At 49.9% G+C, this 25,481-nt stretch overlaps 1 protein-coding gene across 2 annotated transcripts in view; it reads right to left on the bottom strand.

The window, feature by feature from the left end:
* HMGCS2 (3-hydroxy-3-methylglutaryl-CoA synthase 2) overlaps positions 1 to 4,697 on the bottom strand; it is a 32,562-nt gene extending 27,865 nt beyond the window's left edge. Inside the window, exons 1-2 of one of the 2 annotated variants that reach the window (XM_074960865.1) lie at positions 4,482 to 4,697; positions 2,355 to 2,809 (exon numbers count right to left, since the gene is read on the bottom strand). In XM_074960865.1, the coding sequence (XP_074816966.1) occupies positions 2,355 to 2,809; positions 4,482 to 4,594 (568 nt within the window). In that variant the 5' untranslated portion in view covers positions 4,595 to 4,697. The remainder of the gene's footprint in view (positions 1 to 2,354; positions 2,810 to 4,481) is intronic. The other variant, XM_074960864.1, reaches the window with a different exon arrangement.
* Between the last annotated feature and the right edge of the window lie 20,784 nt (positions 4,698 to 25,481).

The raw sequence follows: 25,481 nt of genomic DNA, 5'->3' as shown, positions 1-25,481 counted from the left end.
TAAAAAGGTTTCTTCCTCCTTGTTTGTATGTTAGAAATTCAGAGCGGCCTAGCCAGGAAGCCTGGGATGCTGCCAGACAACTCGTGCAGTCAGGACATTACAAGACTCAAAAAAGTGGCACCCAAGGTGAGATGAAGGCTTTAGTCCATGTTTGCTTTTGTTAGCATCGACTTCACTTCAGCAAGTAACGTGTCGGTGGGAGGAAGCCTTTGCTAAATATGCAACATCCCTGTAAGAGAGAACAACAGACATCCTCTGAAATAGCCAAGAGGTCCTACAACTAAACCAGGGAAGCCCAGAGCCAGCACTGAATCTGGATCCTTTTAAGGCAAGGACACAAGGATAACTTTAGAAGCCTTTCCAGCCCTCTTTACATCCTAAAAATCAAGAAAAGGGCACAAGTGCAATTTTGCGGGGGAAGAAAGCTTTGAAAGTCACCTTTAAAGTCCCAATCTGCCAAGCAGACGTTTACAGGGTCCCCTGTGCAGAAAGGGGCATGGCCAAACTGCCATGGTGACATGGTTTCAGATGTCGCCTGCTGCCTTACTGTCACAGATGTGCATCTACCTACCCCACAAAAAGGGGGCAGGGGTTAGGACTATGGAGACAGGACTGTGGAGCTCTGGGACTACAGAGGCCAGGCTGCTTGCCTGGGGCTTGGCCATGTTCCTCATTATGGGAGACAACAGGACTCAACTCTTTCAGCCTGAGGGCTGAACATGCTTAAAAAACATCAAGTGGCCCCAACCAGCACAGAGCGGCCCATCCCCTGCTATTGCACTGCTTGGGATGTCTGCTCCGCATTAAAGCAACTAGAACTTGTACTGAACAACTCTGCTTCCATCTGACACTGATTTAACGGCAACAGAAGCCGGAGCCTGCTGTTCCCTGCAGCACCCTCTGAGGCTGCAGGCCGGGCTGGCATCCCCGCCGCAAGACAGAGTTGGACCTTTGATCTCTGCAGACACTCCCCAAGTCCTTAGGTAACAGTAGCTGCTCCACACCCAGGGAGCAGAAACCCTGGGCAAGCACCTTGCTGGGGATTCCCCGACCATGAGGAGAATTCCCCAGTGAGTGTAGCTAGTTCCTGTGCCTCCCTCCTTGCAGCTCCTGGTGCAGCCAAGCTCCCAGCCTGCTCTCCCTATAGCTCCAATGCAGCAAAATCAGAGCTGCTTTCCTCCCTCCTGTGATACTGCAGGTAGCCAGCGGGGGAGCTGCTGAGCAGCTGCACCAGGCGAGGCCCAGTGGCCGCTCAGGGGGCTCCCAGCAAGGCTGCTGTAAGGGAAGCCATGGGGAGACAGACAGGGAGGCCAGACACAGCACCAGACCTGATTCAGACACTTCAGTTCCAGTGTAGCAGGTCCAGCCCAGAGAGCACACTGCCAATTTGTAACCAAACTAGGGTTGCCAACTTTCTGATGGCAGAAACCAGAACATCCTTGCCCCGCCCCTTCCCTGAGGCCCTGCCCCTGCTCCACCCCTTCTCCAATGCCCACCCCCACTCACTCCATCACCCCTCCCTCTCCTCCTCCCTTGCTCGTTCGCTCATTTTCACCCGGCTGGGGCAGGGCGTTGGGGTGCGGAAGGAAGTGAGGGCTCCGGCTGGGAGTGGGGGCTCTGGGGTGGGGCTAGGGATGAGGGCTTTGGGGTTCAGGAGGGGGTTCAGGGCTGGGGAGGAGGTTGGGGTGTAGGAAGGGATGAGGATCCAGCTGGGGGTACGGGCTCTGGGGTGGGGCCAGAAATGAGGGGTTCAGGGTGCGGGAGGAGGCTCCAGGCTGAGGTGGGGGTTGGGGTGTGGGCTCTGGCTCCGGGTGCGAGCTTTGCAGTGGGGCCAGGGTTGAGGGGTTTGGGGTGCAGGAGGGGATGTGGGCTATGGGCTATGGGCTACGGCCAGGCAGGGCTTACCTCAGATGGCTCCCTGAAGCGGCAGCATGTCTGGCAGCTGTGGAGCAGTGCTCGGGATGGGGGCAGCGCGCAGAGCCTCCCTCACCGCCCCTGCGCCTTGGGGTCAGACATGCCACCACTTCTGGGAGCCACGCAGAGCCACGGCAGGCAGGGAGCCTGCCTTAGCCCCGCTGTGCCACCAACTGGACTTTTAACATTCCGGTCAAAAATTAGACACCTGGCAACCCTAAACCAAACCCCCACTATCTTCTAAACACTGTCTCCCTCAAGGCCTCAGTTCAGAGCCTGGAAGGCCACCAGTTTGGGGTATCAACCACTATGAAGCCGGGGCAGCCATTCCCCCAAGAACCTGCCCTACTGCCGCTGGCCATCTCTCACTGGCAGCCCTGGCTGGGCCCTGGGTGGCAGAGCAGTGTCATCTACACCCATGCTAGCTGGATGTCACTCACCGTCCCAGGAGCTGGACTCCACCCAGTCAGCAGAGTTGAAGAGGGAGGCTGTCCCTCCATAGCAGGCGTTGGTGGTGTCGATGCCTTCAACGTCCGTGTTCCCCGAGTCCTGGAAGAGCTGCATTAGGACAGTCTTGACAGCCTTAGACTTGTCAATGATGGTCTCTGTGCCGACCTCCAGCCGTCCAATGGAGTCCCAGGAGAGGCGGCTGCGTTCCACAAGGCGCTGCACCACGGTCAGGCATAGGGAGTTAATGTCCTCGTGGGCTGAGCAGAAGCCCATCTGCTTCTGGCCCAGGCCCAGGGTGTACTTCCCGGCTTCCACACCATCATACTTCTCCAGCTCCACTTGTTCTACGTACTGCGAAGGGAAGTAAACCTCCAGCGCGAGAATCCCCACGTCCTTCGGCCATGAGTCCGACCGAGACAAGTGCTCCACAGAAGCAGTGGAGAAACTGAAAGAGAAGGAGAGTGCTGAGCGTCCTCCAACATGTGGTGGGAGGAGATCACAGACTCCCCAGGGCCACAGCCAGCTGAATGTGTGCACGCACAGACCTAGTGCAGGCCACGGAGGCCATACCAGACACCTGAGACTGTGACAGCATATAACACACGCTGTCCCAAGACAGACCCCAGAGGAGACAGCAGACCCCTCACGAGCGGTGATATCTGGCTGCACACCCTCACCCAACACAGACTGGAGAGCCAAGAGAGGGCACAGCAGCCTCCTTGCAGGCAGCAAGCTGTTAACTACACAGCCCATCTCAGAGATGTCCCCATTTGCAGATGTCTGCAAAGCAGCAGCAGGGGCCCCTCTCCACACATGCACAGAGCTGCTTTGATTCATGCTCCAGAAGGGAATCTGCATGCTATAGAACTTGTCCCCCTCCCACCCCCAAGGCAGTGTTTGTTTAATTCCAAGTCACCCCTTGTTTTCAGTTACAGCTAACTAGGGTTGCCAACCCTCCAGGATTGGCCTGGAGTCTCCAGGAATTAAAGATTATGTCATGCAATGAAATCTCCAGGAATACATCCAATCAAACTTGGCAACCCTATTACTAACAGCTCTGTTTGTTACTCTACTTGGAGAAGAACAAGCTTTTTTGCAGCTCTGAGTAGTCCGTTCCCCCAGCTGGTGAAGGATTGTTCCCTCCAGTCCTCTTGCCAGTCATGTGTTAAATGGACAAACTCAGGGGGCTCCCTTCTGCTCCTTGGGGTGTTATTCCACGGCCTAACAGATCTCCTGATACTCCATTACATTGCCTTTACCTACATTCCCTACCACTACTCCCAGCTCTCTAGTCCTCTCCTGCTCTGTTGTTTACACCCTAATTAGTTCATGTATAAAAGGGATCAATTCATAGGCCATGGTCAATGGAGAGGCTCCCATTGTCTTCACTGGCTTGGCATCAGGCCCAAAGTGCTCTGTACAGTGAGTGCTCCATGTTACTATTCAAATCACGTCACTATTCAAATAATCTTCGCAGCTTTCTCTCAGCTCCAGCCTGTTGCTGCCCTTCTCTGAAATGCTTCCAAAAATCGTCATCCTTCTCTTTGGGGTCCAGCTGGATGCCCCTCTGCACCGGATACTCCAGATGTAGCTGCACCACAGCTGCAGAGAGAGGCTCTCTCCCCGCTCTGATGTGGGACAGGGTGGCTTTGCATGTGCAGCCAACCCAGACTGCAAACTTGGGTCTAGTTAGCTGCCACCCTCCCGCTCAGGTCTTCCACCCGTACTCTCCCTCCCCCTGCATATCTGCCTTTGGGATTATGTCCCTCCACTCTGTTATTGTCAAACCCCGGGCCCTTTGTATTACTGCTCTGTCCTCACCCTGCTCACATCCCCTCCTAATGCAGTACCAGCTTTGCACTGCGCTCCCTTCTGCCAGATCCCAGATCTCAGTGTGGCTGTTGTGTCAGACCCCCATTCCCTGGCAGTGCCAAAGCCTCCCTCACGCTGGAGTGCAGAGTACAGCAAGTCAGGTCACTCCCCAGCAGAGAGCTATTCAAACACACTCCCAGCTGACTGGGACTGAGCTGCCAGGATTCCCAGAGCGTCCCAGCAGGGGCGAAGGAGAGTGCCCCATGTCCCGACCCTCAGGCCTAGCTCCCCAATCTGCCCCTCACCTGGCCTGCTGTGCGGCAGCTGTGAGGTGTGCTGGCCGAAGAGGCCACTCCTGCCTCTTCAGCGCTCGCTTCACTTGCAAACAGCGCCTGGTTTGACTGAAGAGGCGGAACATTTTCCCCAGGCTGATGGGCAAGTAGCAGCAGCGAGGTCTCTTCCCCGGCCCCACCAGCACTTATATAGATTCCCTGCAGCAGGGCCAGGCAAAGTCCCTCCCTGCACTTATCAAGGGAGCGAACTGTGTGCGCTTCACTCATTGCTCAACCAAAGGTCACCGCACACTGGCCAACACGACAAAACAGGAGCACCCTTTCCCCACAGCCCCCAGGCCCTCCTTCACCACTGCCTCCTGCATGGCCTTGCTCCCCTCCTCACCTCCTTTCCCAGCGCTGCATCTCCCTGCAGGGCTCGCCTCATGCCCCGTGAGGCCTGCCTCCACCACAACTCCCTCGTCACCACCGCTGCCCACCCCACGCTCTGGGGGGGGGGGGGGCTGCTGAAGGTTCCAGTCTGCACCTGTTACCCCCCCCAAAAAAGCTCCCCCAGCACCTGAGAGAGGGTCAGGTACCTCAGGGGATGGGACACACCAGTGAAAGCTGCATGCTCCATGGTGCCCAACTCAAACTCATCCAGCTGAATGTTTGCCAGAGGGTCTCTTTCCCCAGCGTGTTCTCTGGCACACGGAGAGGTCCAGGGGCAGCGGCTGGGGAACTGTCAGTGGAGAAAGACAAAGCTAGACACTTTTCCAGAAGGAAAAAATCTGTCCAATTTCTCCATCCCGGCTCTGAGAACCAGCTTGTCGAGTCTCCCCAGCCTACAGCTAAGCAGGGGCCTGTTACACAAGGAGGCAGTGCCTGTGTCAATTGGTTGTGTCTGAAACACTGTGGGTCTTCGCATGGAAACAGCCTTAGGTCTCCAGACCCCCTGACCGCTGAGTCATGGTCGCAGCTTGGCACCCCTTTGTACTGTACATGGCATCCTGCCTATGGCCCAGCCCCACAGGAGGATTCAGGCTCCTAATTCCTACTGATTCCAATGGGAGTTAAGAACCTGGATCTGGGCCTGTGTCCCCAGCCGAACTGAACCTGTCCCATCCAGGGCCCTGCATGGAGTGTAACTGTGCAGCCACCAAGATGGTCGCATCATTCCCGCCTCTTTGGAATTGCTGGTTAAGAGCCTCCTGGTCCTCCACACCAGGCTGGTGTTCTGTGACCTCCCACTCCAGCACCCTCACGCCCTCTGGCTACCCAGGGTCTCCCTGCCCAGGGACTGTCTGAGGTGGGTGGGAGGCAAGGAGGTGTAAGAGATGAGGAGTTGCTTGCTCCAGGGTTCTCCCCTAGAGCCCTCGGGCGGGTGGCCAGCCAGGGGGGCTGGGAAACCCAAGGGGCTATGTGTGAAGTGGTAGCTGGGGTGATGTGCAGGGGAGGCAGGTGGCCCTGTGGAGATCCGGCCCTGCAGACGGATAAGGGCTGGCCTGGGACTTAGCCACATTCCTCATATATTGTCTGTTATAGCAGTGCCCTCCAGCCTCCCGCTGCCCCCCGAGATCAGGGCCCCACTTAGGACATCTGTTTTACGATCCAGCAAGGGAGCACCACCTGCAGGGGGAGAAGCAGCCGGGGGAGAGGGCAACAGATGGGCCAGCAGAGCGCCCCATCTGAGCACTAGCAATCATTGTAAACATGGAGTGACCGGTGCTTATGTCAGGGTGTGTGTGTGACCCCTGTCTATGCTGGGAGGAGGGGAGGGGAGTTGCTTGTAGAATCTTAGCCTGTTTCAATTATTCTGGTTAACGTGCTTCCTCCCTTCCCTCCCCCCGCACCCTTCCAGATCTCTGCCTGGTGCATTTCCAAGGCTTTGGCCCAGGTATGGCCTGCTCTAGAGCTCCTTGAAGTCCAGGCGAGCCTTTCCATTGCCTTACAGGTGCCAGGTCCTCAGGGCAGAGGACTAAGCTCCCCTTTGTACTGCAGTGGGAGCCAGGCCGTAACTGCACTCCCCTGTCATGGTTGTAATTCTAGCTCTCACTGTGCATTAATCTGTAACCACGCTAGCAGCTCTCCCAGGTCTTGTGTCCAGGTGATGACCCTTCCTATCACGGCAGCTTGTCTTCCTGCTACTTCTACGCTTGGGAGCTCCCGAGCCGTCAGCCACTCATCTTCGCTCCCTAGTTGGGGGGTTGGCAGGGAGGGGGCTGTGGGCACATGCAGCACGGGGAAGTGGTGCCCGGCAGGCCAGTCTGTGAGGGAAGCCTGCACACCCCCACAGCAGCGCTGACCGGCTCTGGGAGGGGAGGGGTTGTTTTGCTGCTGGGGATTCTGTTGACAGCAGAGTTCAGGCCAAAGGTCTCCTTTTGACGTCTCACAGTCCCCAGGTGGATGTTTACAACAGGCAGCCTCAGCGCTGGCATTTCTGAATTTCTGAGGGGATGGCTTTGCCACCGGCATGTTTCCTACCTCAGGCCGGTGGCTATAATGCGTTCGCATACACATCTCACAGCTGAAGAAACACGTGATTATGTTTGCAAAGCCAAGCATGCAAAAGTTAGGAAATGCCACAGTTACGGATACTTGTGCAACCTTAATTCAGCCCCTTTGTGCATATTCATTATGACACGGTCTTTAATTACATGACCACATGCTGTCTTCCCCACAGTCAGTAGATGGGCAGTTATTCAGTATTTCCTTATTCTCTCCTCAGGCTTTATTTGCCACATACCATCCAAACCTTGCTCAGACAAAGAATTATTCATTTCCTTCCCGGTGCTCTCCCCACAGCATCTGAGTGCTTCAGAGTCAGCACTGGAGCTATCTTCACAACAGCCCTGTGAAGGGGTGGGGAGGGTGATATTACCCCACTGTACAAAAGGGGAACCGAGGCACGGAGAGAGTAAAGCCAAAATTGTCAAAAGTGGCCACTAATTTTGGGTGCCGACCTTGAGACGCTTTGGGCCTGATTTTCCAAGGGACTAGCTGTTTGAGAGCCCTTTATATGTTCAAAGTGCAACTGCCATTGATGTCATTGAGTGCTCAGCTATTCTGCAAACCTGGCCTCAGGGACCCACACCACTAGAAAGTGAAGAACACACACTGAGTGGACACCTGTGAACATTTTGGTTTAAGTGACTTGCCCAGCACCACACAGGAACTCTGTGGCAGAGGCAGGGATAGACTCCAAATTTCCAGGGCAGCATTTGACTGCCTAACCCATGAAACAACCTGCAACCCCCTGCCTTGTGTGTGACACCCCTGCCAAATTCTACAACAAATGAGGCAGGAGTGCTGCAGACAACAGCCCCCTTCACGACACAGCCCTGATTCATCCCCAGAGCAGGTCCATGCAGGAACAAGGCAGGGTTCCCTGGAAAAGATAGTATGTGATCCTGTAATTACAGACTGCATCAATATGCATATGTACAAGAGGTCAAATTAAGGTCAAATGGGCAACCCTAATACTGACATTCCCTGACTTTTGAGTGCTTGGGCTTTGCAACCTTAATAGTTTTTAATGTAGTCTCCTAATTTTAAAAGCCTGAAATTCAAACATGTCAAACCAGACTGACCCCCAGCTTAGGTCGTCAGAGGGGTTCGGCCCTTTGGATCCATACCACAGATTTCTACCACTTGATCTAATGGAGTAATCAGCAGCAGTAGACTGTTATCCTCTCTAGGCATCAGGCAGTATAGGGGGATGATACACACTTTGCCAGGAGTTTCACAGATGTTTGAAAAGTAGTGTAGACACTCAGGGTTCCTGGGTTCAGTTCCAGGTTCTGGAGGGGAATGTGCTTTAGCGGATAGACTCCCCTGCCCCTATCCTTCCCCACATCTCGCCTTCTGTCCTGCTATCGGCCCCCAACGTTCTCCTGCTCCATCCCTCTGCTCCTGTACTCCCCCTATCTGCCTATGTAGCCCCGAGATGCTGACTCCTCTCTTGGCTCCTATCCAATCCCCTGGCTCCTGCCCCTCTCCTGCCCCACCAGCTCCAGCTTCCCGCTGTTCTCCCCCAACCTTCCAGCCAGTGTCCCCCAGCCCCCTCTGGCTTCAGCAACCTCCTCTCCCCAGGTCATTCCACTCATTTCTCACCCTGCATTCTAAGTGAGACTGCACCCTCCCCATCCTCACTGCTTTGGCACCAGTAGGGGGAAAGCACTGCACCCAGGAGAGAGTCTCCCTGCTTCCAGTTCTGGCGCTCAGCACCACAGTGGCTCACAGCAGCAATTGCAGAGAAAGTCCTGCTCAGCCCATGCGACCCTGGGCTGGAGCGTGCTCAGTCGCTCTGTGGGGATAGCACCTGCGCAGCCTGGTCACACATAGGAGCTATGAGGGGCTGGAGCATGCTCAGTGCAGATGGAACATTCAGAGACTTCAGCTCCCAAGCGCGAACCAATCTCTGCTGAGCATGTGACTGAGACCTTGCTGATGTTGGCAACTTGGTCACATATGGGCGGCTTTTGATGGGAACCCCAGACGGCACCTTCCAGACACACAGGCTACACCCTGCCAAGAAAAATCTCACTACCCATTTGCAGTTAACATGGGCAAAACAACATATTCTCACCTCCTCTACCCCTTGGAAATGGCTGAACCTTCCCCAAACTATTCTGCTCGAGGCAGGCACCTGGCACAGGAAATATCACTTTCAAGTTTGGTAAAGTTACAAGCCACTGAAAACCGAGGGTTATAATGGGAAGTGTTGGGCAAACGAATAGCTAGGCATTGCCACCTGTGGCACCTAAAATATGGGACCCACTCGTACATTAACACTTCCTGGGGCACACCCGTGCCTGACAAATGGGCTGCGGAGCCTTGAACCTCTAAGTGACCAGTTTGGATCCAGTCAGGAGGGTGGGTGGCTGTCAACTCCAGCTCCCACATCACCAATTCACCGCCATGCTTAGCACTCATTGGCAGACCCAGCAGAGTGGCCAAGAACCGCATGGCCCATGGAGACTGAACTACTCCATTCCCAGGACAGCTGCTCAGACCAGGGACCAGGCCTGCTGGCAGGGCAGCATGTGGGGGATGGATGCTTGCTCTGTAGCTAAATCTCAGCTAGCTCCGCCAGTACAAACCTCCCTGCATGTCTTTGTTTATGCTCAGGAATCAGCACCAGTACAGCTACAGGGATCCCTGACTTGGGGCTAATCTCCTGCCTAGGCAAGGCTGCAGCCGCAGAGAGGAATATCAGCATTCCATTCCACAGACTGCTCATCAGCAAGTGCTAGCAGAGCCACTGAGAAATAAACTGGCTTCACAGCACACACCACTGCACTCCAGTTTCCCGACACAAATCCAAAACTCTAGGCTCACATTGTTATTGGCAGCACAAGAAACCCATTTTCAAAAGACATGCCCCGCTAGAAGGTGGAAGTATTTAGGATTCCTGAATACCACAGCTGTCCAGAGAGCAGATTTTACTGGAACTGAACAAAAGCAGATCAATTCTAGATATCTTACAGTTTGCTCCATTAAATGTGTGGTTCAGGCTCACCTCAAGAAAGTAATGGATTATGGTGCCATTCCTTTTTGCAAAACATTTGTGATATTAAAGATGTCCACAGCTATTGCATATTGTGGTGTATTGAAAAGTGTGTTAAAATTACAAGCGATCACTTTGGGGTTTCCTGATCATGCTTGCTGGTGAGGGGGCTTTGTAGGGAAGCGAGCCACCTGGGTCTTCAGCAGACACTCTGCAAAGATTTCCAGGAAGGGCATGTTCGTAACCCTGTTCGGCGAAAGGACAGCTGCCTGTGAAAGGGTATTGTGACAGGGTTCTGGAAACCGCTCCCTCCATCCAGCCCCAGCTGCTAATGTTTCACTTCCCAGCAAACCCGGAGAAATGTTACTTTCACAGGGAGCTGTTTTCCCGAGGTCACAGCTGCAGGCCAGCCCATGAATGTACAAGGGGAAAACACAAGGGCTCACTCTCCCGCCAGTGAGCCAACGAGTTGCCATAGAAACCCAGGCAGGGCTCTGACGAAAGGCCACGCTGGCATGGCCCTGGAACCTTTGAAAGGTTCTTGTCTGGTTTGGAGTACTGCCGAGTTCCCTGAAAGGGAGTGCCCATTTGCTGCTCACCCTCATGCACGGCCCCTGAGCCTTAGAACCACACTTACGCTCAGATGGATATATTTTGCATGCGTGCACACAACTACACCCACACCCACCCACCTCTCACTGAGGTGTACCAATCGTTTCACCCACAGGTTCCTATGCTCAGAAATGCAGAACCCTGGAGCCAAGGTTAGAGAGCTAGTTACAATCCCCAGCCTGGTCAGTTTCCTGATGAACAGATTGCATGCCTCCGTTTGGCTCCTTGTAAAATCTTCACCCCACCTTTAGCCCTTTGCAGGTTGAACGCCATGAATGCCTGAGATCAGATTGGGATCTAACACTAGTAAAGCCAGCCTGATTCACTCCCAAACTCCACAGCCTAGCTGCTCCACAAGGGACTCTGTGCCCATTACAAATTTCAACAGCCAAACTTTCTTTGTAACCCCGTTTGGCGAAAGGACTGTGTGGATTTAACAAAACCAAAACCAAGGAAAGGGGCTTTCGCTTCCTAAGGCAGCAGACCCATTTCATTTCAAAGAGTGCCCTTCAGCCCATGACCCAGCAATTCCAGCCCAGAAGGGGCCTTGCTTGGAAAGCTCTGCGGCATTCATCGTGGACCTGGCTGCTCATCATGGCTTGGTGCATACTAGGGACAAAGGGTCTCAGGCTTCTGGCCTGATGGGAGGAGCCAATTCCAAGCTCTGTGGCTGTGCTGGGACAATGCTGGAGAACGTGATAGCAAATGCTTTCAGTAGCTTTTCCTGGGTAAATGCTGCCTGTGAGGCTTCCAGGAACATGTGCCCCGTTTCCAGAGTGACAGGCACAGCAGCACACATCAGCTGACATCTGAGCGTGCCTGGCTTCCCATCAGGGGAGGACCAAGTCCAGCACTGTTCCAGGCGTGGTGCAGTAGTCACGCATTGCTTCTTTGGCCAGGCACACGCCTATAATCAAGCTCCTGTTCACTGGTTGCACCCAGCAATTGTGGGCCCAGCTTCTCCATGGCTGTTGAGATCTTTCAAGTTAAGCCAGGTGGCGAAATGCAACTCTGGGAGCCCTCCATCCCATTTCAACCCAGGTGAGAGACATACTGGGGAAAAGGACGTGATGGGAGACACATACACACCTGCATCTGCTCTGAAGGCCCCAGCATTCCTGGGTCACATATGCCATGGGGCTGACTTTTTCACCCTTACAATGACAGCACCAACACAACCATAGCAAAGGAAGCTGATGAGGCTACCAAAAAAGGTGATCGGGAACAGTCAACATGGATTCACCAAGGGCAAGTCATGCCTGACCAACCTGATTGCCTTCTATGATGAGATAACTGGCTCTGTGGATATGGGGAAAGCGGTGGTTGTGATAGATCTTGACTATAGCTAAGCTTTTGATACGGTCTCCCAAAGTATTCTTGCCAGCAAGTTAAAAAAGTATGGATTGGATGAATGGACTATAAGGTGGACAGAAAGCTGGCTAGATTGTCGGGCTCAATGGGTAATGACCTACGGCTCGATGTCTAGTTGGCAGACGGTATCAAGCAGAGTGCCCCAGGGGTCGGTCCTGGGGCCGATTTTGTTCAACATCTTTATTAATGATCTAGATAACGGGATTAATTGCACCCTCAGCAAGTTTGCAGATGACACTAAGGTGTGGGGAGAGGTAGATACGATGAAGGGTAGGGATAGGGTCCAGAGTGACCTAGACAAATTGGAGGATTGGGCCAAAAGAAATCTGATGAGGTTCAACAAGGACAAGTGCAGAGTTCTACACTTAGGAAGGAAGAATCCCATGCACTGCTACAGGCTGGGGACCGACTGGCTAAGCAGCAGTTCTGCAGAAAAGGACCTGGGGATTACAGTGGACGAGAAGCTGGATATGAGTCAGCAGTGTGCCCTTGTTGCCAAGAAGGCTAACGGCATATTGGGCTGCATTAGTAGGAGCGTTGCCAGCAGATCGAGGGAAGTGATTATTCCCCTCGATTCGGCACTGGTGAGGCCACACCTGGAGTATTGCATCCAGTTTTGGTCCCCCCACTACAGAAGGGATGTGGACAAATTGGAGAGAGTTCAGCGGAGGGCAACCAAAATGATTAGGGGGCTGGAGCACATGACCTACGAGGAGAGGCTGAAGGAACTTGGGTTATTTAGTCTGCTGACGAGAAGAGCAAGGGGGGATTTGATAGCAGCCTTCAGTTACCTGAAGGGGGGTTCCAAAGAGGATGGAGCTCGGCTGTTCTCAGTGGTGGCAGATGACAGAACAAGGAGCAATGGTCTCAAGCTGCAGTGGGGGAGGTCTAGGTTGGATATTAGGAAACACTATTTCACTAGCAGGGTGGTGAAGCACTGGAATGGGTTATCTAGGAAGGCGGTAGAATTTTCATCTTTAGAGGTTTTTAAGGCCCGGTTTGACAAAGCCTTGGCTGGGATGATTTAGTGGGTGTTGGTCCTGCTTTGAGCAGGGGGTTGAACTAGATGACCTCCTGAGGTCTCTTCCAACCCTAATATTCTATGATTCTATGAAAATAGAGAGAACTAGAAAGAGCACGTGCAGTCCCTGCAAGGGTCCCATGGCCCATACCCCACAGGCTTAGACAGAAGCGCTAAGTGTCTGCATGTTGGTGCTGGTGCAGCCCAGAGGGTTGATCTGCAGGGTGAGGAGGAACCAGTCTGCGCAGCTCTGAGCCCTGTTGCAATGTAGGTGAGAGGCCACAGAGAAATGTGGGCAAAAGGGCAAGGCCTGAGGGAAAGACTCATTGAAAGCCTTGGAATGAAACTAAGCTGGGGCCTGGAGGGTTCAGGGGATTTGGAAGGCAGGCAGGCTGCTGTAGGCATGACGTTATGGAATTTCACCCTAGCTCCAGCATGCAGACCCTGGCTCGACTGAAAGCAGGGAGAAAAGGTTGGCGTTAAGGTTTTCCTAGGAATATTGACTGAGTCATGTTGCACCTCTGGAGGATTTTCCAGCCTCCTCTGTCTTGTTACATGCAGTTTAATATATTTCTGTATCTATTCTAGTAGTAGGATTTTATGTTTGTATTTTGTATAATTTAGAATGAAGGATAAAGAATAATAATGTAGCATGTGTTAAATGTATTGGTGTATGATTTGACCATATCCCACCAGCAACCCTTTCTGAAAGCAGAAAGGAATGGCCTAATACGCCATTGGTAGAGATGCATCAGCCAGAATCTGTCTCTGAGCTGATTTCAAGGCAGTGTCAGTCCTTTAAGGGTCACCACTTAGTCGTAGGTTTAGCATTTTCAAATAAATAAAAGAATGCAATGGTTGTTTATCTCTTGCATTGCAATTTGATGTTCCTGTTCAAATGTTCTGTGTGTGAATGAGGAATATGTGTGTTAAGAGCTAAGTGTGAAGGCCATCACCAGACCAGATGTTCTAGGGAGGAACCGAAGACAGATGTAAAAGGTGCCAGGAGGTTGCAAACACCCCTATTGAAATGTCAGAGGAGGGCAGATTAACAACTTTAAAGATGAGACAGGCACCTATCAATGGGGACAAGAGAGCTGTGATCAAAACCAGCATGGGGTAACTCCCTGAGAGACTTTATGAAAGAACGAGATAAAGGATGAGAAGAACAATTTAAGAAAACAAGCACTCATCAAACAACAATTGATTACAGCATGACGGTGCAAAACTCACTGATCCCAGTGAAGGAAAATCACTATATAAACAGGGTACCTTGCCATGAAACTTTGGGTTCATCCTGCCAAGACTTCCCCGGACCATTGTGTCACGACCAACAGAACCCGGCTCCCTCCTATCCGTGCATAGGCGCCAACTCCGTGGGTGCTCCGGGGTGGAGCACCCACAGGGAAAAATTGGTGGGTGCTCAGCACCCACCGGCAGCTCCTCGCCCCAGCTCACTGCCGCCTCCTCCCTTGAGCGCGCCGTCCCTGCCTCTCCTCCCAGTGCTTGCCACCACAAAACAGCATCACAAGCTGTGGGAGGGAGAGGGGAAGAGAGGGAAAATGGCACGCTCAGGGAAGGAGGTGGGGAAATGGCAGGGCCAGGGCGGGGATTTGGGGAAGGAGTCCAGTAGGGGCAGGGACGGGGACTTTGGGGAAGGGGTTGGAATGGGGGCGGGGCAGTGGGGGGGGCGGGGCAGGGTGGAGTTGGGGTGGGGCCGGGGGGGGTGCAAGTACCCACCGGCGCCAGAAGAAGTTGGTGCCTATGTACCTGTGATCAACCTAGCTGGCCACTAAATTAATCTGGACTCTGGACTGGTAACTATAACATCGACTGGCGGGACAGTGTGTGTGTAATTGAATACATATGCTAATTGTTGTATCTTCAATAAACGCAGCGTATTGCCTTTTCCCCTGAAAAAGATCCTATGTGCTTCTTATAAGCATAACATTTTTGGTGGAGAATTGCGAAAGGGGGAAGACATGCACTGTGATGGTTGAAAATACTGCTAAAAGGTATACCATATGTATAAAGTGATTGATCATTCTGGCGTGCACATCCCCAGCTGTAGAAGTGCCAGGCAATAGGGGGAGGATTAGAGTCCTCACTCCGACCTGTCTGTCAGGGAAAACTATATATAAACTGTTTGTACAAACTCTCTAGGTTTATAAACCTCTGGTCGTAGAGAGGGAGGATTAGGTTTCTTTGCTCCTACCCGTCTGTTGGGGAAAAATAGCATAGGTGAATATACCCTCAGTTGTAGCAGGGTCGAGCCCAAAAGGTAGGGGGCTTAGCATTCCCCCCTTCTGCTCTGTCAGGCAGAGATTTTAGTGGGTAGAGACAATTTGTGTCGTCTAAGTCCCAGCACGAGCACGGGCATGGAAAAGAGATTCATAAAGAAAATATGCTCAAGTAGTATTTTCTATGTGAGACCCAACTCGGAAGGATATAGGAGTTTTGGGCAAATACTTTTTGTGAGACCCTGAACTCTGAAGGATATAGGAGTGTGGACAGATAGTGATAGCACCTGTGTACAAATGTTTAAAAGGAAGCAATCCAAAGGCAATACCTCCAAGGGAGAACAAGGATCACTACCTTTTGTTCAAGAGATTGCTCCTTTTAAACAGATCTTGCTGTGTTAAACCAAACTCTGAAGGATATAGGAGTTTGGGTAGGGTAGGTTTAAGTAATATTGTTGTGATTTTACAATTTTAAGAAAATTGTTTAAGAAAAGGGACGAGGAGGTGCGGGGGCTAGTTGAGGAGCCCACCCTCCTTGCTAAATGGTTAGTGGGACAAAGCTTGTGACCATCGGAAGGGGCGGTTCAGCGAGGAAAGCAGGATCGAACCCAGACAAACAGGCAGGCAACAGATAAAAAGATTGGAAAACAGGTTGGGAGCCCTGAGGGGCCCAGTGGCAGGAGTAAGTACTGGCGTGAGGATTTCAGATCCTTGGGACAATACTTGGAACTGATGTCTGGGCTGATGGAGGGGTCATTTTGGGAGCTAAGGAAGTGATTTAAGGAAAGAGAGCAAGACATTAACTCTGCAGAAGCTGGAGGGAACTGAGCAGTTGAACGTTGTATGTTAAAAAAGAAAAGTGTTATAGGAAGAGAATTCTTGGTTTCTTTGCAGACATTCTGAAGAAAAAATGGGCCGGCCCTTTTCTGAAGAAATGTCTGTAAATAATTCAGGCAAAGAGACAGTCTGATTTAAATAATTTGACTATGGACAATTTAGTCAAATTCACTAAAAGAACATAAGGGGTTTCTATTGAAACTTAATTACCCCCAAATGTATACAAATGTAATCTATGTACAGCTATGTAAAAAATTAAAGCAGTGTAAGAAATGTTAAGCAAAAGAGTATGTATGCATCTCTCTCTGTGTGTATAAATATGTGAGGTTTTAAGAACCTAAATCAACACTCCTGGTTTCTAGCTTTAAAATAAATTGGTTTTGTTTTGAAATAATACCATTAAAATCCATTTGAATCTTTCATTCAAGGTTGCAAAACTGAGAAATACTTTTTGCCAGACACAGGTAACCAGTGTTGTTTGGCTTTGGCATTTAGCATTTAACCCTTAAGGTACCTTAATGCTTTATAATGTTAAATGTCTTTTTAAAGACCAAAGTCGTGGCTGCAGCAGGGCAGTCAAAACCAGAAGAATGGGAAGAAATTCTGGATTTGTTTTTTGGTAATGAAATAGCAGATAAGAGCTGAAGTAAAAGAATACAAAATTTAAAAAGACAGTGTCCCTTTGGAACAACACCAAGGGTGAGGTGCACACAAAAAAAGCAATGTTAGAAACACTGAGCCTTAAGGTGGCTCTGAGTAATCAGACTGTCACTTTAATAAAGGTACATAAAAACTCTGTGAGCACAAAAGAAACAGTTACACCTTATGTAAAAATTGATATGGCTAATATAATATTATGGAAGTTGAACTATGAAAGGAATGTGCACTTTTCCCAGGACATGTGCAGTGTATATTGTAGAAGGGGTAAAATAAATGCAAACAAAATATGCTACTTAATTAAAATCCTCTTAGGGCTCCAAAGGGAGCCACAATAGGTTGTGTTTTCTTTTTCAGATCGCTGTGTGTTTTGGAAGCAGGAGTTGAAAGTGGAAAGAAATCAAAACTCTGGTGGAAGTTGATTGTGTCCCCTTTAAGACAGAGTCTCTGAGCTGCTGATGGCTTTAGATCCAAAAGCAAGCCAGAAAGCACCTGTGTTGATGCAAATTAACTAACTGAGAGAATTGCCCATAAAGGGCAGCACAAAGGAGTAGCAGATAAAGGACATACCTGCTCAGCAAACAAAGTACCTGAAACCAAAAGGCTCAAATTACGATCCTCCAAAGGGAGGTGGAAAAAGGAGTCAAACCTAAAAATAAGAGAGGGACAGGTTAACCCTAAGTGTGTGTGTATATATATATATATATATATATATATATATATATACACACACACATACACACACACACACATACATACACACACACTTTGTGTATGCAGTGCTAAAATCTGAAGACAGGTACTAAAGGGGTCTGTTTATCTGCATGACACCCCTACCTTTTAATTCACCAAAAACCCAAGGCTATAATTAAATTTAAAAGCCTATGCAAAGATTTCAAGAGGACATTGAACACACTGGCTTCAAAAACAAATTGTCTAAATAAAAGGCATGGTATAACAAGATACTTTTAATAGATTTCTTGTTAATATTAAGCATTAGTAAGCATAATACTATTACACAGGCACCACATCTGACATACACCTGCCAGGCAGGCATGCTAACATTGCTACAAAACCCTGCACTTTTGCATCCTTTCCATTGAATATGCTGTTGCCACTGCACAGTTAAAATGTGACAGGGCTGGCCTAGAAACCCATATCTGAACCCCATACACACCATTTGGCTGAGTTCATCTTCACAGCTCAGCCCCATCTCCAGCACAATCACAGATCGTTGGGAGGGGGAAGGGGTTGCTCACAAGTAAAGTGTTATACCTTCGTTCCAGTTATACTTCAGTGAATGGGGTTAGGCACACAGGGTTTCCCACATTGCCCCCTGCCAACCAATAGCAGCAGTGGTTTACTGCAAAGCAGGATTAGCAACACATTGGTTTCTGCTGTGAGGTTGTCAATTATCTGTTTGCAAGTCATGTGCTATTCAGCCACTAAAGCCCTATGCACTGTAGAGTTTCAAGCAGGACATGGTTCTTGGTAAACAAAAGGAAACAAAGCAGGAACTCAAGCTGTGTGGAAGCCTGTTTGTTTGCAGCTGTAGTAATTTTCCTCTAACTTCATCCCACATAAGGTGGGGCCTTGTCCACATATAAAAGTTGTACTACTTTAACTATAGTGTGGACTCAGGCTATGTCTATGCTACAGACCTTTTGCCACCTTACCTCTGTCAGCTTAGCTATGTTGGCATAGCCCCCAGCATCAGTACAGCCTTCACCGCCAGGAGTTTTTCTGATGATGTGCATCTGAAGAAGTGGGGTTTTTACCCACGAAAGCTTATGCTCAAATAAATCTGTTGGTCTTTAAGATGCCACCAGACTCCTTGTTGTTTTTTTGGATACAGACTAACACGGCTACCTCCTGATATCTGATGATGTAGGAACCCTCCTGCCCCGAACGATGTTAGCTATGTTTATAGAAGCACTCTTTTGCTGACATAGCTCCATCTACACTGGGGCTTTTGCCAGCATAACTGTCTCACTAAGGGATGTGTTTTTTCACCCCCTGACTGTCACAGAGTCCCTGGGCGATGCTCTGGAACTGCTCCCTATGAAGCCAGGCAGGACTCTGGGGAAGTCTCCTTTCTGTGAGCAGACTGTCTTAAGGACACACAGCTCACACAGCTTCCACCTTCCTGGGTCTGACCTCGGAGCATTCAGCATCCTCTGCCCCTCCGTGCGCTTCCTACAGCAAGTCCGCCCAGGTGGGCTCCTGGGGAAGCCAGAGGGTCCTGCACCCCAACTTCGCAGTCAGACTTGACTCTCAGCCAGCCAGTAAAACAGAAGGTTTATTAGACGACAGGAACACAGTCTAAAACAGAGCTTGTAGGTGCAGAGAGCAGGACCCCTCAGATGGGTTCATTTTGGGGGGCAGTGAGCCCTCCTCCTCTGGGCTTTGTCCCTTTCCCGGGCCAGGAGATCACCTGATTCCTTTGTTCTCCAACCCTTTAGCTACCACCTTGCAGGGGGGAAGGGCCAGGCCATCAGTTGCCAGGAAACCGGGTGTCGGCCATTCTCTGTGTCCAGACCCCTGCACACACCTGCCCTCTAGGGCTCTGCAACAATCATACACCCTTATCCCACCCCCTAGATACTTAAGAACTGCATAGGAGAAACTGAGGCACCCCCACAATATTCAGAGGAAACATTAAGAACAGTCCCGCTTCGTCACACTGACCAACAGAGCTATGCCAGTACCAGTTTTACAGTGTAGCCCAAGCTTCAGTTATATCAGTATACGGGTGCTTTATAGCAGTATAGCTATTCCTTTATAGAAAAGCAAATGAGCCAGCATGGCATAAATGTGTCCACATTAGGGCTGTTACTAGCATATTTCAGGGGGGAGGTGGGGAATTACCCTCTTAATGCCCTTTGAGGGACTGATCCCAGCTGTCACAATGAGGGCTGTATCTTTACAGCCCTTTTTTGTTTTTTTAAATGAGAGCTCAGAATTTGCAGAGCATCATTAAAATTGCAGACGTGATTTTTTTGTAATTCCTCCAATTCTCTCTCCCCCTGCTGCTATTTTGTTGCAGAGGAGTCTGCAACTGCGTGTTTCAATGTGACATTGACAATCTCCTTCCTGCGAACTATCTCAGCAGCAGCTCACAGAGGGAATATGTAGGGACAGGGAAAATATATGGGGGTGTGACTGAAAGATCCAGAGCAAAAGCCTCTAAATAAAGAGGACTGACCTCTGGAAAAAAAGCCAGGGTGTACAGAAAACCAATCACTGGCTCAGCCCTGGCTAATCCAGCTCACACCTTGGTGGGGGAGAAGGGTGGATTGAAATTGTTGGGCTGATGAAAACATTTCCAGTGGAATATTGTTCCAGTGGAAATGCTGTTCCGTGTATTTGTCTTGGGAATGCATGAGTTTCATTTAGCTAAAATGAAAAGAGCATTCCGATTGGGGCAAAACTTCCCATTTTGACAGTTTTGAAACAGAATGGTTTGACTTTTTATTTCAAAAAGACTGGTCATTTTGCAATTTATTTTATATTATAAAATATGTATTTGATGTGGAAATCAAATCTAAATATGAAATGAATCAAACACCATTTTGGGGAAATTTTATTTCACAAGAAATTTTGAAATTCTTTGGTTTTGTTCCAGATTTGGAACTAAACACATTTTGAAATCCTTGAATTGCCCATGAAATGGAAATTCCAGTTCCTGCCCTGCTCTATTTCTATATTTACCCAGAAGAGAGAATTCCAGGTGCAGCGACATTTTACTGCTTAAAATCCATTGTACCCAGGTCCGCAGGGGACGAACAGCCCTGTGGTCTGGCAGTCAGTTGGAATATGGGAGCTTGTATCCTGGAGGCAGACCCATGGGGTGCTGGTCACCCAAGTCAACTCTGCAGTGACAACACAGCCTTAGAACATTTCCTCAAAGAGCCCCACCTGGACCTCTGCAGCAATGACGGACTCCGTTTACTTTTCCAAGCTACTCTACGTACCACCCAGCAGGAGTTGCTGGGCCCTATCCCTCTGCTCCAGGGACACAGGGGGTACCGCTGCAATGCCCAGGCTCTTTGGTCTGAGCCACACGGTGCCTCCCACAGCCCACCCCAGATAAATTTGGTCCTAACAGTTTTCAAGCCGGACATGCACACCCAACCATTGGTGAAAGCCAAAGTTTCCCCTCTGCTCCCTGACCACTTCACCCCCACACCAGACCCAAAGCAGTATGCCTCCCGGCTAGCCCGGACACTGGCTGACCCACAACTCCTCCCTCACTCTGATCCACCCCAGCCGTTAGGGGGCTTATTCCTTCACCCACTTACTTCCCTGGTCCTTCTTGCATGAACAGAGAGCAACAATACCCGAAGTCCAAAGGTGCAAACAATTCAATGTTTATTGGGGTGAACTTCCAGCAAGCATGATTCCAGTTTCCTTCCTTAGTGTCCCCCTTCCCAGCTCTGACACCACAGAGGCTTACCTGTGTCCCTGTTCCCATTTCCCCCTTTAGCTAAACATGATTCCAATTTCCCCACCCCCATTCCCTGTTCCCATTTCCCCCACCCACTTCCTGATTGACTGCAGACCATATAGTAAAACTTGAGTTCTGCTTAGCTATACCTTAACCAATCATTTTCCTGAAATTTAACTAACCAATCCTAACATACTGTAATATGATTATTTAACCAGTTATATCCCCCCACCCAGCAAAATTAATTATACAGCAGACAGAAACAATCACAGAACCAGACAGAGATTATGCAGACAAACAATAGGGAAATGGGGACTACAATGATAGAACAAACACAGAAATGGGGATTTCACATCCCAGCTATCGATAAGTGAGTTCTTGCCAGATAGGATGCTATCAAACTAAGTTTCCTTTTACATCTTCTAGGCTCTTCCCTTTCTCTGGAGCCGATAGGCACTATCAGGACAGGACTGTCTTCCTAACAGCCCAATAGCACCTTATTTCAATGTGACCGGTCGCTTCCCAGCTTATGGCTGCCTCTGTTGCTTAGCCAAAGGCCTTAGCCTAAGAACAGGGCCTCAGACTGTCACAGTAAGAGAAGGCCCTTACACCAGCAGACAGTGATTTTAATTCTTTCTTTTATACCTTTAACTAGCCAAGTGATAAGAATACATCTAAATTCTTAGAGTGTAGACCTTTACAGACAGGCCTGAATATCTATATCCTAACACTCCACCGCTTTTTTTCCTTTTTCTTTTGGGATCCTCCTGCCCAGGTATCCCTGGAAAAGCATAGGACATATGGCGACACATTTCCTGATAGGGCCAGGCACCAAGGCGGAAGGTGTAGATATTCCATTTGTCCCACTGCCCCTTGTGTAGTATAGTGCCCTGGACCTTCTCTCATACGGGCATACCACACCTATTCCAATTAATGTTCCAGACTTCCCATTATAGTGGGCCCGAGAAGGTTGGGTCCGGGTTGTCTAGTACAACTGTAGGGTTTGGAGGGCTTATTACTTATAGGTTATCTCCATATGCAACGTAACACAAGCACAGTTAACAATACAAAATCCACAGCAACACCGAGTCCTGACCGCTGCAGTATGGTCCAACATCTGAGACACCCCCAAAACACTGCCTCTCCTCCTTCGACAGGGTCATGATCTTATGTGTCCAGTTGCTGGCCGTTGCAACAAGCTGCCCCTACAGGTTTTGCTTGCTTTTATCCATATCATAAGTCCATTGAATGTTCACAGAGAAATGGGATATTGTCCAAACCAGCTTGACCACTTGGTATGGAATCAGGCCGTATGCCCTGGTTTGATTATTCAAAGCAATAAGATTCACAGATTCATTTGTGCACCAAAGTCCAGATAGCAGCGTATAGATGGGTGTATTTTGGTTATGGGCTGGTGTAATTGTGCCCCCAGTAATATGTACATTCCCAGCAAAACACCTTATACACAGTACACCCAATTGTCCACCCCTTGCATAGGCCATTGATCCTGCTCCTCCATAGTCATAGGAAAGGGACACATCCAAACATCTTCTGTTGATTTACACTATTTTACACACCCCTCCATTGATTCCCAGTGAGCTCCTCCCCTTCTCATTATTTCCACAGGGCTTGTGGGGGCCACCTTAGTTGCCGTTCCATTTCCAGGTACCACGGTAGCTATTACACAGGTGCTGGCCTCCTAGTTGAGCATTTTGCATTCCCATACACATCTTCCTCCCCCACCCCCAGGTCAGCCTTTTGAAGCCATCCCCCACCCATGTCATGAGGTTTTCTGTTCATTAAAACACAACAATGCGAGCAACAAGACAAATACAAAACACAGATCAATGGTATTCTGGGTTATTTTTCCCGCTGGCGCCAGCTTGCTTGTAGTGTGTCTGAAAAACAAAAGAAACAATTTCCATCCCCCTGGTGGGGACAGATTATTGCTTATTAATAATAATACCACCACTTTCTTTTACAAATTTCCTTGCTAATTGCAGGAAAAACAGAAGAATTACCTCCAGGCTGTCCTTATTTTGTTCTATAGTCAGGCTAGTGAATTACCCCACTTACTGGTCATTTATGAAATTCATGAGGTGGTGTACCTCAGTTTCCCCTCTTGTACAACAGACCATGTTTGCAATAGTTTCTCTGCTGTACGAAGCTTTCAGTTTATTCTCAGGTAATAGCTGAGACACAGCTTCAGATTTTAGCACTGTACGTACACACACACACACACCTCCACCCACCCACCCACCCCTTAAGGTTAACCTGTCCCCCTTATTTTCAGGCTTGACTTGTTTTTTCACCTCCCTTTCCTGGAGGGCCATAATCTGAGTCTTCTAGTAGCTTGCAAAAAGAAAAGGAGTACTTGTGGCACCTTAGAGACTAACCAATTTATTTAAGCATAAGCATAAGCTCACGAAAGCTCACGAAAGCTTATGCTTAAATAAATTGGTTAGTCTCTAAGGTGCCACAAGTACTCCTTTTCTTTTTGCTAATACAGACTAACACGGCTGTTACTCTGAAACCTTCTAGTAGCTTGTTTGCTGACCACATGTATTCATTATTTGCAGCTCCTTTGTGCCCATCAGCTAGGTAATTTGCATTTACACAGAGGCTTACTAGCTTGCTTTTGGATCCAAAGCTATTAGCAGCTCAGAGACTGTCTTAAAAGGGAAACATTCCACTTCCACTAGAGTTCTGATTACTTTCCACTTTTATCTCCTGCTCCAAAACACACAGAGATCCGAAAAAGAAAGCACAACTTATTATGGCCCCTTTTGGAGCCCTAATAGGATTTTAATGAAGTACCATGTTTTGTTTGCATTTCTTTTACCCCTTCTCCAATATACACTGCATACATCCTGGGAAAATGCACTTTTCTTCCATATAGTTTAACCTCCATAACATTATATTAGCCATATTAATTTTACACAAGGTGTAACTGTCTCCCCCATGCCCACAGAGTTTTCATGCACACCTACCAAAGCAACAATCTGATCCCCCAGAGCCACTCCAAGGCTCAGTGTTCCCATCATTCCTCCCCTTTTCCTTTTCTTTTTCCTGTGCACACACACAAAGTTCTCTTTTGCCTAACATCCCTTGCACTGTGATTAGTGAAAGCCAAAGTTCCCCCTCTGCTACCTGACCACCTCACCCCCACACCAGACCCAAAGCAGTATGCCTCCCGGCTAGCCCTGACACTGGCTGACCCACAACTCCTCCCTCACTCTGATCCACCCCAGCCACCAGAGGGGCTCCCCTCCAGCTTCAGAAACCCTCTGCAGCAGGGACTGGCACATTCGCCGGACCAGCTGCCAGCTAACCCTGATTTCAGATCAAGCACCCACAGCTGCAGAAAGTGTCCCCACCTTCCGGAGCAGAGGGGCCCAACACACACAGCCGAAGTCAGAACTGAGGGGACTCAGGGCTGGCTCTCACACTGCTGGCAGCCTGGGGCTCTCAAATTCTTCAGGGCTCTGCGTGGAGCTCTGCCTGCTGCAAGCCTGAGCTGCCCAGTGCCTGCCTTTCAGCAGCTGCTGGGCCCGGGTGCCCACCCCTGTGTGGAAGGGAGTCTGCTGCCATCTCATGGGCACCCTCAAGATTTCGTGGGATATTATTTCTAGGACAAGACAGCCCGGGGGCCAGGGGAGGTCCAGACACCCAGCACTTCTGCAGCATCCTGCGCATGGCGCGTCATGTTCGGGGAACACCTCTGGCCACAGTGCCATACAGGAGATCAGTCGAGATAGCCCAGTGGCCCCTTCTGGCCTTGGAATCTAGGAATCTGTAAGTTGGGCAGCCAAAACTTGAGGCCCCTGAAAATCAGTAGCTACTTTTGGAAACCTGGCTTTTATTTTTGAAAGAGCTTGGTGAGTGATTATTCCCCGGCCTTCCTCACAGAACCAGGAGCGCAAACGCTGCTCCCTCTCAGGGCTTCTGGCTGTGAACTGGCTAGGTCACAAGCGATAGCCAGAAAAACTCTTGGAACAATTCTAGGAAAAGTCAGGATGTAGATAAGAGCCTGCAGTGAAGCCAGACCCCCCAGGCTCCGTCCTTCAGAGCCCAAGCAACACCTGCAATATCCAGTGTCTGCACCGCTCTGTTCAGTGCGTGAACCCAAGCCTGTCGAGCCAGGCTGGGTGGCTCGCTTCCGCTGGCTCCAAAGCTTTCGAAAAATGTGCAAGCCTGTGGCGGAGGTCATAAGTAACTGAAAAAAACAGGGGCTTACAATGGGAAGTGCCAGGCCACATCGAGACGAGACCATTCCACCAGCGCTGCCTATCATTAGCCAGAATAATTCCCTCCCTGCATGTATTTGAAGCCAGGGAAG

Source organism: Natator depressus, chromosome 8 (genome assembly GCF_965152275.1).
Source record: "Natator depressus isolate rNatDep1 chromosome 8, rNatDep2.hap1, whole genome shotgun sequence".
Classification (NCBI taxonomy): domain Eukaryota; kingdom Metazoa; phylum Chordata; order Testudines; family Cheloniidae; genus Natator; species Natator depressus.
This window is presented reverse-complemented; position numbering and strand designations above follow the sequence as displayed.